At 36.0% G+C, this 20,281-nt stretch overlaps 1 protein-coding gene across 3 annotated transcripts; it reads left to right on the forward strand.

Annotated features, from left to right (window-relative positions):
* The first annotated feature begins 345 nt into the window (after positions 1-345).
* smim29 (small integral membrane protein 29) lies at positions 346-18,596 on the forward strand. 3 transcript variants are annotated; one of them, XM_039689879.2, is made up of 6 exons: positions 346-467; positions 1,713-1,892; positions 2,223-2,248; positions 6,775-6,880; positions 17,158-17,234; positions 17,340-18,596. In XM_039689879.2, exons 2-5 carry the CDS (start codon positions 1,761-1,763, stop codon positions 17,224-17,226), a joined length of 333 nt encoding a protein of 110 aa, XP_039545813.1. In that variant the 5' UTR covers positions 346-467; positions 1,713-1,760; the 3' UTR covers positions 17,227-17,234; positions 17,340-18,596. The 3 variants fall into 3 exon arrangements, with proteins under 3 accessions (XP_039545813.1, XP_088980784.1, XP_039545811.1); XM_039689877.2 differs by having other exon boundaries at positions 354-560; XM_089124658.1 differs by lacking the exons at positions 17,158-17,234; positions 17,340-18,596 and adding an exon at positions 13,849-14,689 and having other exon boundaries at positions 351-560.
* The last annotated feature ends 1,685 nt before the right edge of the window (positions 18,597-20,281 follow it).

Below are 20,281 nucleotides of genomic sequence, written 5' to 3' on the forward strand. Positions count from 1 at the left end.
AAGTTAAAAGTATTGTTGCAAGTATTTTAAACAAATCTACTAACATTATTGCAAAAAAAAATAAAACATACACAAATGTAAATAGAGCGGTGCTACAGCTTAAAAAATAATTTATCCAATTCTTAAACATGCAAATAAAATAGTTACAAAAGAATATCAGTTATAGAATAGCATATAGCATTGGTTTGTCCTGTATTAACCTTTATGACATGATATGACATAACATGACATGATATATGACATAATATAATGAGGTGGATATGATGCAGTAGTGTGATTTAATGCAGTGGCGACATCTGCTGATGAATATCGTGAATTGAATAACTCATAACTCCTCCCTCCAGCACCATCATCAATCGTTTCCTTCTCATCGCAGGACTTGCTTTCCGTAAACACTGCCGGTGGAGGTTTAGTGTCAGACAACCCATGACTTGTGTTATAATAACTGGATTTGGAGTCGTCTTATAGTTAAGTGACACTCACTCTGCTCTTTTGACTGAATCTGGTGTGTACACTTTAATGCCTCGATGGTGAAGTTTGACTGGTCATGATGTTTTCACGTGAGTCAGCAGAGACACCAGTGTTATTATTATGATCGCTCATAATTAACGCGTCATTGATGATATCAGTGCTGGTAACCGTAATAATGCAACTACCGTTATGTAAACAAACGAGAGCAGTTCATGTCAGTGAATGCGTAGTTTTTTCCGTAAAGTCATGTGCGACATAAACGCTTTGTCATTGTAAAATGTGTATTAAAGCAGTCTTCTGCTGGACGCTTTGTATTAAATCCAAATGTTACACTTCCCTAAATAGAGAGAAGTTGTGCGTTATGCAGATTGTGTGGTATTAAAAGATGCCAACGGCTCTATTTGGCATTTCCCTAGCTTTAGAAAGGCTGTTTGGACTATTCACACATGTTATAGACTACACTATATTCTTATATCAAAGTGTTGACATGATACGTTAAAGAGTACTTCAAAAACACAGCATAACAATACAAAATTAATGCCAAATGCCCTGCAATGGTGTATTATACTTGCATTATGGTAGAATTTGTTGTACTGCCTTTATACGCTGATTTAAATAGCAATAATAACAACAACAACAATATAAGAGTTCAGATGCAAAACCCTCTAAATGCCATTTGAAATTTTCTTCTTTAATGATGATTTTTATCAAACTTGTATATTTAAGTTCAGTAATTTCACTTAAATGGCAGTTATTTAAGTGAAATCACTGAACTTATACAAGTTTGATAAAAATCATCATTAAAGAAGAAAATTTCAAATGGCATTTAGAGGCTTTTGCATCTGAACTCTTCATATGTTTGCTGTATTACAGTTATGAGAAAAATGAAGAGACAGCAAAAATCTTCAAGGAAATTAGGAAGGAAAACCCCTATAAAACATTCAGACACAAGGGAATTGTCGTTGGCACAATGGGGGGAAACATGGATCTAAATCAGGCTATATAATTGTATCTTAAAATATCGCTAAATACACTTTTTCCCCTTCGATGTTGGAGTAAACGTTACCCCCATCAGTGTTGCAAAAGGGAATGTTTATTGGCCCGATTAAAGAAACTTTCAAATATGACTGATCTAGCTAAAAGATGAAGCGCAAACAAGTTTGAAATGACATGATGAAGGCCCTTCAGCTCTTTCCCCGCATTCCTCGTCCATGAATAAGTCATTCTCTTGTGTTTCCCAGTGGTTCCCGGGGCCGAGGGAGCATGTGGGAGTCACATGTGTGCAGGAGATGAGCAGTGAAGGCCTCAGCATGAACAGCACCACTCCTCCTCCTCCTCACGGCGGCGGTGGAGATGTGGCCGTCAGCTACGTGCTCGTGCCCTTCTTCCTCCTCACTGTGATCGGGGTCCTGGCAGCAGTGGTGGGTGCCGGATAACACACGTCTGCATGCTTGTGCTGGGAGAGAAGGGGAAGCGCATGATAGTCTGACTGAGCAGATCATCCAGAAAGACAAAAGCCCTTTATTCTGTTATGAATGCACTCTAAAAAGAAAATGCTGGGTTGTTTTAACCCAATTTTGGGTTAAAAATGTAGTAAAAAAAATTAACCCAATGGCTGGGTTTGTCCATACTTGACCCAAAATTGGGTTAAAACAAAAGTGTGCGTGCGCAGACGATTATTACGGACGTTATTCAATGTGCTTTCCAGGCATTGCTTCTAGGAAATAATAATGTACCTTTTTGTTTCATAGGTGATGTACATAAGGAGGAAACGGAGGTAAGTAAACACACTCCAGCGCTCCTGGAAAGCATTAGAGGAAGTTGTTTCTGCTCATCAAGGCTGCATTTATTTGATCAAAAATACAGTAAAACAGTAATATTGTGAAATATTATTTACTATACACATTGTTTCAAAGCAGCTTTACAGAGATTACAGGAAAATAATCCAACAAAGTTTGTTTCCAAAAGAAGATAGCGTCACAGTCCAGCTTTAGTAAGGTTATTTGGTTCATATCTGTTGCAAAAACGTTATTAATTTAGTTCATTGAAACTGTAATGTCATTGTCCAGCTCAGTTCAGTTCTCAAATAATGGTGTCAATGCAGACAGATTAATAACATTGCTGAATATTAAATTAAATGTCCCCAACTAAGCAATATGTTGCAAAGCATATGTTTAATATTTTGTAAAATATAATTTATTCCTGTTTTTTTGGTTTATTATTCTAGTCTTCAGTGTCACATGATCCTTCAGAAATCATTCTCTTTTTTTATTTTACAACAATACAATATGAGGAGAAAGAGAAAAAGACAACAAGAAAAAAGCAGAACTCAATGTAATCTGGAATTTACACACTCAAAAAATCAAAAAATGAATACCTAAAATATAAAGTCATGCCTTAAATTAATTTTACTATATAGCAGGTGTATCTAAAGGTACTAACTTCATTACCGTTTAAATGTAAGGTTTGCAATGGACTAGTTAAGTGGATTCTCTTGGTTAGGATGGTGATATATCAACTGGTCAAGTGTTTAATTCATAGTGTTTCTGCTTTATTCTGATGTAATATTTCATAACTGGTAGTATAACAAGCCTATAAACAAGCTTAATTATTACTAGTTTCACACGACATAGAAGAAAGCGGAAACCTTTTGTGTAGGCTTTCAAAAAATACTCCCACATCTTTTTCTCTGAACCGCCGCGTGTGAAAACCAGCGCATGCAAAATCTGACTTTGCTTTCCGCTCCAGATGTACACTTTTCAAAATAAAGTATTTAAGGAGTAGTTAACTTTTAAAAAAACTTTTGCTGATAATTTACTCACCTCGATGTCATCCAAGATATCCATGTCATCTTTCTTCAGTCAAAAAGAAATTAAGGTTTTTGATGAAAACATTCCAGGATTTTTCTCTATATAATGGACATCATTGGGAACCAAATGGTTCAAGATCCAAAAGACACTTTCAGTACAAACTGCAAACTGTTCAAAGGGCTTTAAACGATTCCAGACGATGAATAAGGGTCTTATCAAGCGAAACCATCGCTCATTTAAAAAAAATAAATAACTTTAAGTTTTATAAGCTTCAATGCTCGCCTTGCTCTGTTCTGTGATGCAAGTTCGTGACTCTCCTGTTCGAACTCGTTCATCAAAATGAACGAATCTTTTTTGGTTTTGAGTCATTTGATTCATTCAACGAACAAAATGAACGAATTGACTCAGAAAAAGATTCGTTCGTTTTGATGAACAAGTTCGAACAGGAGAGTCACGAACGCTCATCACAGAACAGAGCAAGGCGAGCATTTGAGCTTATAAAACTTAAAGTTATTTATTTATTAAATGAGTGATCGTTTCGCTTAATAAGACCCTTATTCATCGTCTGGAATTGTTTAAAGCCCTTTCAACAGTTTGCAGTTTGCACTGAAAGTGTCTTTTGGACCTTGAACCGTTTGGTTCCCATTCAAGTCCATTAAAAGAGAAACAAATCCTGGAATGTTTTCATCAAAAACCTTAATTTCTTTTCGACTGAAGAAAGAATGACATGGCTATCTTGGATGACATGGGGGTGAGTAAATTATTAACAAAAGTTTTTTTTTTTTTAAGTGAACTACTATTTAACATGTAAACGACTCGCACTCTTTCTTTCTACGGTAGTCTTTTTTTCCCCTGGCCATGTGTTCTAATACTACATTTAACCTGAGATTAATATTTATTAATTGTATTGTTTTCTAATATTGAAGAATAGCTTTCTTGGCAAATAGTAAAGCTATTGATTTATATTTAAACTAATTTGACGTAATGTGGTGTAGCTTCAGTCTCTGAATGTGCTCTTCATAAGCACATGATCCATAAGGGGAGAACGGTATTTTAATCTTAAGAACAATGCACAGTGTCTCTGTAATCTCAGAGCAGTCATTTTGAACAGATGAACAGTAGAGCTAATGAGGTTATTGTGCCATCGTGTGATTATGTTTTCATAGTCCTATATTGAATAAGTTGTAAATTTAGAATTATTAATCAAAGAAAACCTATTTTTACAAACTCCACAAGTTGGGGTCAGGGTTTAGATACATCAGGGTGTATAGATACATCTGAATCCCAGTTTTCAGTGGGTATATATATATTTATATATTAGTCGCTACAGCAAGTTAGTATTAGAAAGTATTAGATAATATTTAATAATTAATATGTATTATATTTTATTTATTTTACTCTGAATACAATCATCTTTATTTTATTTAGAAATCAGTCTAGGTTTGCTGCTCAGTTATTATTGGCGCTCAAATATAATTAATGGTTCTTATGTTTATCAATGTTGAAAACAGTTTTTTTTAGCTTAATATCTTTTTATGGAAACAGTGATACATTCTCTGATGAATAGAAAGTTCAAAAGAACAGACCTTATTTGAAATCGTTTTTAACATTATAAATGTCTTTACTGTCAGTTTTGATCAATTAAATGCCTCCCTGCTGAATGTTTGAAATGTTTCTCACTGTTAAATGACAGTGTATTCAGTGGTGGAATGTAACGAAGTACAAATACTTTGTTACTTTACTTAAGTACATTTTTCACGTATCTTTACTTTACTTAAGTAGAATAAATAGTGCATAATTTTTACTTTTACTTCGTTACATTTTGCAGCAATTATTCTACTTTCTACTCCACTACATTTCTACAACTTCTGTTACATTTTCGTTACATTTTCTGATCAGTTTTTCCCCCGCCAAAACGTAATCTGACCGTCCGTTCATTGCACGTCTATCTCACCAGTGACGTTTGGTTGCCATAGATACATCAACTAAATGCGTCTCGCACGCAGTGTGTTTATCGTGCAATTTATACGCGAAAATTAGTTTTTACGTGCATAGGAAACACACCGTGTGTAATATACGTTTGGTTTGGATTATGGCAAGCCAAGAGGTTCAGAATTACACCATAAATTAATCGCGTTTACTGCCAAACATAGTTATTAACATATAGTAAGGATAAGCATGATGTGAATATTGCCTAATTGCAAGCTTGTTTCAGAAATGGTGACAGCAATTTTTTCCATCATTATTGAACATCATTATATGAGTATTAGGTTGAATGAGTTAGAATTAAATGTTTTATTAATCATTAGAAAATAGTCATTAAGAGAATCAATTATTATGCAAGTACAAAGTACTTTTACTTTTAATACTTAAAGTACATTTAAAATCAGGTACTTTTTACTTAAGTATGGTTGTCATTGTGTTACTTCTACTTTTACTGAAGTAAATATTTATCTGGTTATTTGTACTTTTACTTAAGTACTGAGATTCAGTACTTCCTCCACCACTGAGTGTATTACAGTTTCCACACACTTATGAAGCAGTGTAACTGTTTTCAACATTATTGGTAACACTTCACAATAACATTCATAAGGTTGGTTAATCTATTAACTAACAATGAGCAATACATTTGTTACAGTATTTATTGATCTTTGTTAATGTTAGTTAATAAAAATCTGGTTGTTCATTGTTTGTTCATGTTAGTTCACAGTGCAGTAACTAATGCTAACAAATACAACCTTTGCTTTTAAAGGGATACTCCACTTTTTTTGGAAATAGGCTCATTTTACAACTCCCCCAGAGTTAAACAGTTAAGAGTTTTACCGTTTTTGAATCCATTCAGCCGATTTTCAGATATTTAGAAGAAAATCAGTAACCAGACAGTTTCTGGTCTCATTGACTTCCATAGTGTATTTTTTTTCCTACTATGGTAGTCAATGAGACCAGAAACGGTCTGGTTACTGATATTCTTCTAAATACCTGAAAATCGGCTGAATGGATTCGAAAACGGTAAAACCCAACTGTTTAACTCTGGGGGAGTGGTAAAATTAGCCTATTTCCATCCCTTTAATAACGTATTAGTAAATGTTGAAATGAATATTAACTAAGCTTAATAAATGCGGAAGAAGTGTTCATTCTTAACTAAACCTTACTGTAAAGTGTTACCACATTATTAATAAATGTTTTTGAGCATCAGATTCTCATATTAGAGTGATTTCTGAAGGATCATGTGACACTGAAGACTAGAGTAATGATGCTGAAAATACAGCTTTGCATCACTAGAACCAAGTTTTGTAGTAATATTTCACAATGTTACAGTTTTTTCTTGGAATAAATGCAACCTTGGTGACCGCTAGTGCAGTTCACTCAAAACCGAGTAAACCCATACGGTGTTCGTCAGTGAAGCACACCAGTAGATATTAGGCAGCATGTCTGAGGCTGATGCTGAAGACACCTACACTGGGGCTGAATGAGCATGTCTGTGCTTGTCTAGGATTGATCGACTGCGGCATCAGCTGCTTCCGGTCTACACGTACGACCCGACCGAGGAGCTGAACGAGGCCGAACAGGAGATTCTGTGGAAAGAGGAAGACACAAAGGTAAGCCATCCTGTTACGAAATGAAAAACGCTGACATCGCTGAAATCACAGCTGACTCTTATTGAGATTACTGAAAACAAAAGTCAACAACATACACCAATATTAATACTTTTATTCAGCGAAGACACAATAATTATTTAAAAATGACAGTAAAGGCATTCATAGTAAAGATTTTCATTTTAATAAATGCTGTTCTTTAGAAATTTCCACAAAAATATGAATCAGCACCACTGTTTTCAACATTCATAAAACTTTGAAATGTTTCATACAGCATATTTGTATGATTTCTGATCATTGGCCATGTACACACTGCAGCAAATTTTGTTTGTAAGTTCAGAGCCGTATGTCAGATTGTGGCCAAAACTGGTACTGCAATCACTTTCAAATTACTGTAGAGTGGTGTATCTCCCCCCCACCCCTGACTCGAGGTTGCCAGATATGCTGCAGGATCCAACATTTTTTTATCCGACACTTTTGTAGCTGCAGCTTTGGTAACTGGCAACCCGAATGCTGCAACACTACTGACTTTGTGATTGGTAGATCGGTGGAGGGTGACGCATCAGACCAAAACATAACATGACAACATCAACATCAGTTTAGGGCTGCAAATTCACTGTTTAAATGACAATATCCTGGCAGGACTACTGTTGTCAGTGATATACGTATTTGAAATGAAAATGATTTCTTAATGTCTAGTGACATATCAGGGAAAATTTATGATTATTTGAAATCAATTTCTTACATACAGCTCCTTTAAGCTTTAAACACTGATTAATCCTGTTCTGGAAACTACCAAATTGACTATTGAAAATGCAGGTAGTAACAGCAGCAGTGTTGTAGTACTACTATATAGTAGCACTACTTCGTAGTGTGTTCAGAATCGAGCTGAACAACTAAAGCTGTATGAGCCTCGACTCATTTGGGGAGCCAAATCTTTCTAAAAAAAAAAAAACAGCGAACAAGAACAAACCCACAATAAACCGCAATAAATCCAAATGCTTTATGCTGAAAATAAGACCAAAATATCCCGACCCGCACCTGCTTACTTTCATAACTCCATAAACTAGATCGCTTTATGATCCAAGCTGAAACGACAAGCCCAAAAACGCATATAATAAGTGGACATGGCAACACTGCTTGAGTTGTGACGCCGCCTTTACAAGCACAAGCAGAACAAGACGCTTTAGTTTTTAATTTTGTCGCTGTAATATTTAGTGGAGTCTTTACAGTGTGAATGTGGCACATTCAGCTTTAGTCACAGTAATAATTGACATTTTAAAATATATTCACATAGAAAAAGTTCAAGAGCTGTTCATTCAAGAGCTGTGAGTGGTTTGATTCACAGTCATGGCGAATCGTCAGCTGGTTTATTAGGATGCTGCCACTTTAAGTCTGTAGATCAAATACTACGCATTATATTTTCTCCCAACTCTTTATGCTCATTTAAGACATAAACTGTGTTTAAGTGTATACTCTTATTTTGACACAATTGTGTGTTTGTTTTATCGTTAAGACATGCACATGATTAGCAGCAGTAGAGACTGCGTTTTACAACAATCACAGGTTCTAATTCTGACGTAAAGTTTGTGAAAGGGAAGTTAGAACGCGGCTAGTTTTTAATAATTTAAAATCACATACATCACATATATCAGTTGGCAAGATAGAAATAGCAATAATAAATAGTACTTGTATTTTATTTCTCTAGTTCTGACATTTTCATGTTTACTAATACTAATGCAGTGAGGAAAATAAGTATTTGAACACCCTGCTATTTTGCAAGTTCTCCCACTAAGAAATCATGGAGGGGTCTGAAATTGTCATCGTAGGTGTCCACTCTGAGAGACAAAATCTAAAAAAAAAAAATTTGGAAATCACAATAAATGATTTTTTAACTATTTATTTGTATGTTACAGCTAGGGGTGGGCGATATGGAAAAAATATCATATCACGATTTTTTTTAGGAAAATCACGATCACGATTTTTTATCACGATTCTTTTTCAAGTTGGTTTTAATATTTTGCAAGTGGCTGTTCGTTACAGCCAAACTAATGTCCCTATGTTAAAAACAAAGCCTTAGGTAACAAAATAAAAAAGAAAGCCACACATTAGGCCAGTGGCGAAGATAAAAATCTTTGTCATTATTTTCTTTGTTATTAAAAAAATAAGACAAGATAAACATTACACAAATTAATATTCATATTAAATAAATAGTGCTTTATTTTTTCAGATGCAGTAGGTGTATTTAGCAGTAGCATTGAAGTAATTAAATGAACAAATATGAAATTAAAACACTACATAGACTTCACTGAATAAATTGATTCTTATTAAAGATATATTAAAGTTCTCAGTCAGTGAGTGATTTTCTCCTTGTGTTTTTTTGTTTTTTGTTTTATTAACACTAAAGGGATAGTTCCCTCAAAAATGAAAATTGTCTTAATTTACTCTCTCAAGATGTTTTAAACCCGAATAAGTTTCTTTCTTCTGTTGAAAATAAAAGTTATTTTGAATAATGTGGGTAACCGAACAGTTGCTGGTCTCCTTATAGTTTTTTTATAGGTTCTCTCCTGGAAGTTAATGGGGACCAGCAACTGTTTGGTTACCCACATTAAAAAAAAAAAGTATTTTGTGTTCAGCACAAGAAAGAAATTAATACAGGTTTGGAACAACATTAGAGTGAGTAAATAATGACGGATTTTTTTTTTTTTTTTTTTGTGAACTATCCCTTTAAGGACAAGCGGCAGTAGGCTACTATTTATTCCTGTTGCTTTTAGACCAGCACGCGACGCGTTTAATATAGACGCATATTACACCAGATATTCTCTCAAATGTTTGCTTTCACTTTAGACATAGCCTGTTTATGTACACATTGTGTGTATTTAACAGTATTAGCATAATAAGACTCGAAAGATAACTTAGTCCAGAAGTATTCAGGCGCTGTTTGACAGGCTTCTAGTGCACGTGAGCGTCGGGGGTTATGCGGTCAGGAAAGCGCACGTTAGAACAGCGCATCAGCGCGTGAATTAAATGTTTAACCGGCAAGGCTTATGCAAATAATGAACTTTTGTGAATTGCAGTGTCCCGTACCTATTCATTAACGTGTGATCATGTGTAGGCTACGTCGCGTTGTACAGTTGAGAGACGGAGGCGCCAGAACTGAACTGATAGAATGCACTGTAACACGATACTACGATATTTCTTCAAAAGCAGATCGTGGAGACATTTTAATCGTCCACGATTAAAAATCGTCATATCGCACACCCCTAGCTGCAAAAAAAGTACTTGAACACCTGTCGATCTGCTAGAATTCTGACCCTCAAAGACCTGTTATGCTGCGTCCCAATTCGCCTACTTATACTGTGCCCTAAAAGTATGTACTCTTTTTGTGAAGAAAAAGTATATACTTTTGAGTGTGCAGCAAAAAGAGTAGGCAAGCTTTGGGACATACTATCGCGTCATCTTTGACAGACAGCTCTGTCGCGTGCTGCGTGCATCCTCACCGTAAACTGCCCTGTCAATCATCTCGTCACAGTTAAAATCCTCCATTCTATCTAATTTGATTTCCTACCGTTTAGAGCACGTTCATCTGCCAGTCGTGGGTCTTTCATGCGGATCATCCCGAATGGAATACGGGAAAGGCAGGGGATGCACGGGCGAAAGGACGGAATTACAAAGCAACAAAATTGTGGCGCGAGAAAGAAGTCAAGACCTTGATTGAGTTGTCACTAAGGTTCGCAGGGGAACCCAATCATGTGGCTAACAAGCTCATAGCGAAGGAGCTTGGGAATGGTAAGACGGCTGAGCAGCCGAAAGAGTTGGCAAGTGGTCCCAGTACGGCTGCGGAAGGCAATGGAGACATAGCCCCCACGCAGGCCTACCCGGTCATTCCACAGTCCCCACCGAACCTGGTTAAAGACAGGTTAAGGGAAGCGATCAGTAGGGTGGGCGAATCAGAAGGTGCGAATGAGCTGTGGGCCATTGCTGATCTAGTTAGGGACGTTGATCAGAACCCTGGGCTGATCGAGTCTTCTGCGTCTGATTTTATCCAAAGGCTTGGAAAGGGGGGAACCCTTGACAGGGTGGAAAACTGCCGGGAAGTAAACCGAGCCATGAAGGGTGAAGGGAGCCAAAGACTCTCCTTGTGTTTGCTGTTTTAATATAATGATGCATTTAACCTGTTAACTGTCACCCCCCCTTTTTTGAATAGACATGAAAATGCACATTTCGAACTTAAATGGTTGTAATTCAAGAATGCTTTGGAATATAGACATATGATTGGTCTTGTTTTAAAGAAGAGTAGAAGTGAAATAAATTAAGAAAGTGAAACAGAAAAAAAGTTATAGAAGTTTGAGTTTATGGAAATGTACAATGTAAAAATATTAATTATTCATATTTTACATAAAATATATATTTTCAAAACCTGGGCTACTCTAAAATGGCAGAAAGATCAAAGCCAAAAATCTGAACAAGTTGTGTTTCAAATTTTAGGTTGATATCTCAAAAAATGAGCTTTCAGTAAGATTTTGTTTGAGCGCAGTACCAAACTTTTTCACTAGGGCACAATCAGACTCCATTACTGCCCATATAAGGGCGCCTGCATTTCCATTCGTGTTTTGAGTGATATGAACCATTATTTTCACAATTTTCATACAATTTCTGAAGTAGAGATCCTATTCAGAAGTAGCATGGGAAGTTTGGCAGATTTTGATATGAATTGAACCTCTAAGAAGAAACATAGCTAGCTGCCACGTCACAAATGGTGAATTTATTATTTTTTTCTTGATATTTCAAACTTTTCAGACCTTTTTTTTTTCCAAAATAATTTAATGGATTCTATCTTTTGAACTTTTGGCATGAAAACAAACTGAGGTATCTACCATTTTTTCATGATTTTTCATGTTTACTGCTATTTTAAAATAAAGGTCTGAACACGCCTTGAGTATGAAAATATTCTTGTTTTATATTGATAAATTATGGCTCCTCTGTAATATATTTTGAAAATCAGTCACCAAATATGGAAACTAGAGATTGTAAGCTTTCAAATGATATATAGTTTGTCAATATTATTTAAGGTATTTACTAAGATATTATTGTTTTAAAAATATAGTGGCAAACGTCCCACCTGTGGGACGGTGACAGTTAAAAAGTAATGGCTAATCTTTACAAAAGTTCACAATGCTGCTGCATTTGCAATATAAGGTTGGACAACATTGAATAAATTCATTTTCGTCAGGTTAGATACTGATAATTAATCACCAAAACCTCTTTATCTAAACCTCTCTACACAGCCGCGGGACTCGTGCGTCCTCTGTGTCTGTAGTTTTTTTTTAACACTTTTTACTCGTGTTTGTAGTTCTAACCGAATCCTCGTCCACCGCGCAATGGTTTGTGGGCAATGTCAGCCGTTAGAGTGTGCATCGATCTACACTTCGGATTCTGACTGGAAATAGTAGACCATCAGGGTGTCTTTGAAACACTCATTTCAACTACTGTTTGGGACGTACTAATTCTATGTTCGAATACTATTTTGGACGGGTAGTATGCGAATTGGGACGCAGCGTTAGTCTGCCTTAAAAATGTCCTCCTCCACTCCATTTATTATCCTAAATTAGATGCACCTGTTTGAGGTCGTTAGCTACACCTGTCACCTGTCCACCCCATACAATCAGTAAGAATCCAACTACTAACATGTCCAAGACCAAAGAGCTGTCCAAAGACACTAGAGACAAAATCGTATACCTCCACAAGGCTGGAAAGGGCAACAGGGAAATTGGGAATATTAAACAGGGAATATTAAACTCTCAAGGTTACTCGTGTCGTGTGAAGTGTTGCTTATAACATTACATTTAGATCTGTGGCATTATATTTAGATGGTGGCATTATATTTCACAGACATGTTGAGCGCATAAATACAGTGATCTTGTCATTGCAACTCGATTTCTGAACACTAACGAATGCTTTCATCATAACTAACTGTGATAAAATAGATATAAATGGACTTTGTTATAGCGGGAGTTTTAACGAGAGTCACTGATAAACTCTCTGTTTGATTGACAGCTCCAGTGATTGTAAAGGGAGCGTTCTTTGATCGCTTTCTATTTATAACTAAATCACAGTTTAAATTAATATTTTCATCCTGCTAAGAAAACAATGTGAAGTTGACCGTTTAGTCACTGGTTTGATTTACTGGCACATAGACAAAGAACAAAGTACATGAATCATTACATATCCAAAATCACTGGTCACAGATCAGGCATTAGCAATAACACTTACAAGTTGTGGCTTTACTATCAAGTCTGCACCGAAATTGTGACTGATTTACCAAAGAAACCACAGTGAAATGTACCGAATACAAATAAATAATGCTCAACCAAGACATTCACATAGTTGAAAATAAATAACCACACTCTTTGCGTTATGATCCATTGGAAGGTAATGTTATTTTTAGTCTAATGATCGCTCTTCTCTCATCGGCATCTACACACGCCAGTGGGAGGGGCCAAAGTTGCGATGAGGAAGTAGGTGTTGATCTTCTCCTGCAGAGGCGTTCTTTCACTAATCATCTATCAGAGTCCAGGACGAGTCGTTCTCTGGGCTTGGTTACAATAAAAGCTGTTTTTGGACTAACAAGGGAGTTTTCAGTTCAGTCTTTATAGTATAATGATCCCACATATGCTAAAAGCGAAGGAAATTGTATATTTTGTAAAAAAAAAAAAAAAAAAGGGAAAATGTCTATGAAGTGACCCCAACCATTAAGAAAGCTCCGGTAAACATTTACACTGACAACCGCTTCTGTTTTGTTTTTGTTTTTTGTTTTCGTGTGAACAGCATGCATTTATGAACCACATGATATCTTTGGATTTCAATTAAAAATGTAGTATTAATTAAATGTATCTCATATCTGGTCATTTGGCCCAAATCATAACACCACTCTGTTCAGATTCAGATTTTTCATCTTTGTTACATCACAGATATCATCAGTAAAGAAGTTTCTGAATAAGAGACATGAATGATATGACCCCTGCAGGACAGGAAAACATTTCACCCTCTGATTCTGTCCTTGTATTTGAGCGAATATAAGAAAACACCGTAATGCCTGGACAGGGGAAATGAATCACCGTTATATTGGATGAAGACACGTTTACCGGATTCCTCCTCGGACGGATTGGAGGGCTTGGTAAATCCGAAAACCCAATTTCTTGGTGGTGGAATAGGACGCTAGCATCACAGAGAAAGAGGAGAGCTTCAAGAGTTTCCTTGGCATCATCCTCTTCAGCCAGTTCATTAAGCTGACACAGTCTGTCCTGGGCAGATGCAGGAGTAAACATGGCTAACTTCTTGTTCTCATCCATCTCATTGAAACAAGTTATATAATGGTGTGTTGTTAATGTGATTCTCTGCGATGTGTGTTTTGCCATTCCCGAAGTTTGAAGAGGAGGACATTGCTTGTCACCTCTCCTAATCATAAATGTTTAAATATGCATTTAAATAAATACAATATTATTTATAATATATAGGAAAGGAAGACAAATGAATTTCATATATATACTGTCCCTTCTGGAATGTCTTTCTTTTCAAAGCTGATAATATTGGACTGCAGAACCACCGTCCCATAATTGGCCACTTACAACTCTGCCTCAAATGGAAATTTTTAGATTATGTATATCTGTAACTGTAATACGGTGGATTATGAAAGCACGTTTTGTCACTGTGTTGGTTGGTGGACATGTTGAGCTGTACACAGTGTGATGTCATTAAAATATGTTAAAGGGATACTCCACTTTTTTTTGGAAATAGGCTCATTTTACCACTCCCTCAGAGTTAAACGGTTGAGTTTTACCGTTTTCAGATCCATTCAGCCGATTTTCTGATATTTAGAAGAATATCAGTAACCAGACAGTTTCTGGTCTCATTGACTACCATAGTATATTTTTTTCCTACTATGGTAGTCAATGAGACCAGAAACGGTCTGGTTACTGATATTCTTCTAAATATCAGAAAATCAGCTGAATGGATCCGAAAACGGTAAAACTCAACTGTTTAACGCTGCGGGAGTTGTAAAATTAGCCTATTTCCAAAAAAAAAAATGGAGTAACTTACATCTTCAGAACTGTGAATTTACAGTTTATTCAAAGTAATGAAGTTTGACACTCAAAAAAATAAATAAATAAGATACATGGATGCAAGTGTGATTAAATATTACATTAATTCAGTATTTATTTAGTTGATTTTTAAAATGTTGACTAAAGTATTGTTGCAAATGACAGTGCAGTGTTTTACAGCAAGTAGTTTAGCAACAGAAAACCAAGTATAATCTGCTCTGATTGGTCAGATGGCCCAGTCTGTTGTGATTGGTCTACTCTGCTCTGATTGGTCAGATGGCCCAGTCTGTTGAACTTGTGATTGTTCTACTGTGCTCTGATTGGTCAGATTGCCCAGTCTGTTGTAATAGACCTTATTCAGAGCAGCGCCATGACAGGTATGAAAGTGAGGCGGTGAGGGATAGACTTACCGTGTTCCTAGATTACTTACAATTTTCCACAGCTTACATTGTCGGGAGTTTTTGGTCAACTGACATTTCTTTGAAAGATATTTTTCCAGTGTTTCATGAGCAGAACAAACCGAAAACACATTAAATAACAGTACAGCCCATTGAAGAGATGCAAGTCTATCCCTCACAGCCTCACTTTCATTCTCATTAAAAATCAAAGATGGCGCTGCCGTGAATAAGGCGTATTGGTCGAAGGCTTACAGAGTGTGTCAGAAACTAAACGCTCATTACCATATCTGAATTTCATCTTCCTCGTCACTTTATACACAGTGATATGAACAGTAACATATATTTGTGTTGGTTTTATTGTATTAATCCCAGCCCAAGTCCTCATCATTTTGACGTGCATCAAAGCTTTGTAGCATGCTTTGGCAGCACAGAAAACAGCATCTTCTCGACATGAACACATCAACACGACCCAGTCTCAGCTACAACTACAGAGTTTGACGGTCAAAGTAGACATCATCGTTCGCAGAAAGCTAATAAAGACCATTTGCTGGCATTATGCAAATGCAGTGGTGGAGGAAGTACTGAATCTCAGTACTTAAGTAAAAGTACAAATAACCAGATAAATATTTACTTCAGTAAAAGTAGAAGTAACACAATGACAACCATACTTAAGTAAAAAGTAAAAAGTACCTGATTTTAAATGTACTTTAAGTATTAAAAGTAAAAGTACTTGCATAATAATTGATTCTCTTAATGACTATTTTCTAATGATTAATAAAACATTTAATTCTAACTCATTCAACCTAATACTCATATAATGATGTTCAATAATGATGGAAACAAGCTTGCAATTAGGCAATATAAGCCATATCCTTACTATATGTTAATAACTATGTTTGGCCGTAAACGCGATTCATTTATGGTGTAATTCTGAACCTCTTGGCTTGCCATAATCCTAACCAAACGTATATTACACACGGTGCGTTTCCTAAGCATGTAAAAACACATTTTCGCGTATAAATTGCACGATAAACACACTGCGTGCGAGACGCATTAAGTTGATGTATCTATGGCAACCAAACGTCACTGGTGAGACAAACGTGCAACGAACGGACGGTCAGATTACGTTTTGGCGGGGTAAAAAGTCACTGGTGAGACAAACGTGCAACGAACGGACGGTCAGATTACGTTTTGGCGGGGGAAAAACTGATCAGAAAATGTAATGAAAATGTAACAGAAGTTGTAGAAATGTAGTGGAGTAGAAAGTATAATAATTGCTGCAAAATGTAACGAAGTAAAAGTAAAAAGTATGCACTATTTATTCTACTTAAGTAAAGTAAAGATACGTGAAAAATGTACTTAAGTAAAGTAACGAAGTATTTGTACTTCGTTACATTCCACCACTGTGCAAATGTGTTACAAACCTGCGCAGGTGTGGCATGAAATTAGGCTGGAATTACTGACCACTCGTTTCAGGCAGTCTAGAATCGTTTCTTTCTTTCAATAACTCCAATTATCTTTACTTTGATTTTTGAAACATTGCAGAAATTTACATTCACAAACAGCAAAAAACACACTACATGACAGGTAATATATGAAAAGGGCACTTAAAGAAAAAAGCATGACACATGTTTCAGACCCACGACAACCAGAGTGGATTTACACACATGTCAAATATGTATACAGCCACCTGGTCTCATGATGTAATAAACCCTTTAATCCCAGACAATGTAATAAGCCACATTAAAATATAAGAAGCTTTCCTCTTTTGTATTTGCAGGTGGTCCAGGGTTGGATGAGGACCTATCAACATCGCAGACCCTTGCTTTCAAAGAATCCTGATGCATGAAAATAAAGGTTTGCCACAAAAACTACTTTACATTTTGGTGATCCTACACACAATCTCTTAACCTGGTCAATAATTTGTCACTTCATATGTTGTCTCATCGTTCCGTATTGCAGATTCACAAGATGGACCATTTTGAGCAATACGCTACTGTTTTTTCCACGGCAGTTCGAAGCGATGAGCCTAGAAGAGCTTTAGTGAAATGAGAAATGACGTTGGGATCATACTTGTTCACCTCAGGTCTCCTCTTGCAAATATAGTCCATTTTAAAGTGCAGCTTTGCTGTCTGAATAAGAAGGACGTTCATTTGCCACTGTTACAATGAATTTATTTATTTTACTTGTATGTATTTTGCTGATATTCTGTGCTATTAAATCCTTGTGAGAGCTGTTTATTTTACTGAGTACGCATGAATGTGAGTAAAGCGAGACCCAACTAGGTCATCGTGCTAAACTATCATCACAGCTATTTTTTTTTATAGTTTGTCAACTTGTCAAAACAAAGCACGTTGCCAACATTTGTTTCCTGTCGCTGGATGCACTCATGCTCTGGGAAAATCATGCATTATATTTGAACTTTCCAGAATGAGAGAGTGCTAAATTACGTAGTTAAACATCGTCTTCATTTACTCAATTTACTTCATTATTTCAAGTTGTTCCGAACTTGTACAAGAGAAGAACTTTTGAAGAATGATCCAAACAACACTGGACTCAATAAATGTCATTTTATTTACAAAAAAATAACGTTAATAATGGGACATTTCCTCAAAACGCCTTTAGTTTGTGTCATAATTCTACAAAACCATTCCTAAAGTCTCTTTCAAATTGGGTTAATTTCATCCCTCTAGCAGTTGTTGGTTGGAAAAGGAAATGAAGTAAAACCATTTTCTCAACCAATAAACGCACAATAATTGCTAAAGCTAGTCAAAAGCTAAAGTCGTTCTCATTGTAGAGAGCATTTTAATGGACAAAAATGTGAATATGCAGGAATCATCAATTTTTTTTGGCGTATTTTGATGGAAAACTGTACACATATTGTATAACTTATCAAACATATTTGCTGAGAGGTTATTTTGTCAACTTTTGGAATTACAATTGTATAGAGATGACCTCAAAGCTAACAGATGTAATCGCAAATGTAGTTTTTATGCATTCTTCTTTGACTGTGTGTGCAGTCAGAAAAACTGATTGTTTAATGTGTGGTTTTGTGCAATGTGACGCAAGCGGTGTGCGACTGAATCTGGCTAGGGTTTTTTATTTATGTATTTATTCTTTTCATTTTGAAGTTCCACTGAAATGAACTGATTTTATCATGGACTTTACTGGGAAAGCTTGTTTCCGCCTTGGAGTGACAAATAAAAAAGTTTATTGTGACTTTTTATGTCACAATTTTCCTTCTCTCGATTGCAAGTTTATGATTAAAAAGTTAGTTTGGTCAAACGTTACTTCGTTACAAATTAAACGTAATTAAAAACTACAGAAGTACTTATGCATCAAAAGTATTTATTTATTTTTTTTGTGACCCATGGTTTTATCATTGTTGCATTTATGGCTGTGCCATCATGGTGCTTTACGCCAGTCAGTGGTGGGCTTCATGTTAGCACGCGACTATCTTGAACTCACCTTGTTTATAAGTTACAAAGCTCTTTCCAAAGTCGAAAACATACTAGAAAAGAAAGGTTTCTACATTGTGTTTATTTGGCAAGATTAAAGGATTAGTTCACTTTTGAAAAAACTTTTGCTGATAATTTACTCACCCCCATGTCATCCAAGATGTCCATGTCTTTCTTTCTTCAGTCGAAAAGAAATTAAGGTTTTTGATGAAAACATTCCAGGATTTTTCTCCATATAATGGACTTCAATGGGAACCGGATGGTTCAAGGTCCAAAAGACAGTTAATAACAGTTTCAGATGCAGCTTCAAATGTCTTTAAACGACACCAGACGATGAATAAGGGTCTTATCATGCGAAACGATCGCTTATTTCAAAACTTATTCCAAAAATGTAACTTTTCTAAGGACAAATGCTAGCCTTGCTATATTCTCTGAGGTGCGTTTGCAACGTCACGTAATACGTAATTACGTTCAAAAGGTCACGGGCGACGTAGCCGGAAGTACAGAATCAAAATCGTCCGACATCGTTGTTTTTCCTTTTAATTCCTTTTTTTGTAAACGGTGTTTGAGTTAGTTTTCACGTTCAACCTATGCGTTCAACTTGTAAACACTGACTCTGTACTTCTGGCTACGTCGCCCGTGACCTTTTGAACGTAATTACGTATTACGTGACGTTACAAACGCGCCTCACAGAATAGAGCAAGGCTGGCATTTGTCCTTAGAAAAGTTACATTTTTGGAATAAGTTTTGAAATAACCGATCGTTTTGCATGATAAGACCCTTATTCATCGTCTGGTGTCGTTTAAAGACATTTGAAGCTGCATCTGAAACAGTTATTAACTGTCTTTTGGACCTTGAACCATCCGGTTCCCATTGAAGTCCATTATATGGAGAAAAATCCTGGAATGTTTTCATCAAAAACCTTAATTTCTTTTCGACTGAGGAAAGAAAGACATGGACATCTTGGATGACATGGGGGTGAGTAAATTATCAGCAAATTTTTTTTCCAAAGTGAACTAATCCTTTAAGCTAAAGCATATTTCTGAAAGGACTTCATTTAACGTTATTAGCCCAACTACGGTTTCAACGTCGTTGTTGAACCAAACAAACGGCCAGAGTAGAGTTATCTTTAGCGTCGTTGTGCTTTTTTCAGATTTATCCATATGTCTGCTCTTCTCTTTCTCCCAAACATTTACATGTGTCCATCTCATGCAGGACATCAGGTCTGACTGGATCTCTTCCCAAATAGTCCCTCCCTAACATTTTCATCTCGTTTTTATTAATTGATCAAAATGTCAATAGATTTTTGTCATTCAAAGCTGTTTTTTATTTAGTTGTCTCGTTTTCGTCAATGAAAACATGTTGTGGATGAAAATTCGTCATTGAAAGTATCACTGCTTCACACAGACGATTTCCATTTCAACCTTTCACCAGATAGGGACCTTG

This window comes from Pimephales promelas, chromosome 20 (assembly GCF_988280905.1).
Source record: "Pimephales promelas chromosome 20, fPimPro1.hap1.1, whole genome shotgun sequence".
NCBI lineage: Eukaryota > Metazoa > Chordata > Actinopteri > Cypriniformes > Leuciscidae > Pimephales > Pimephales promelas.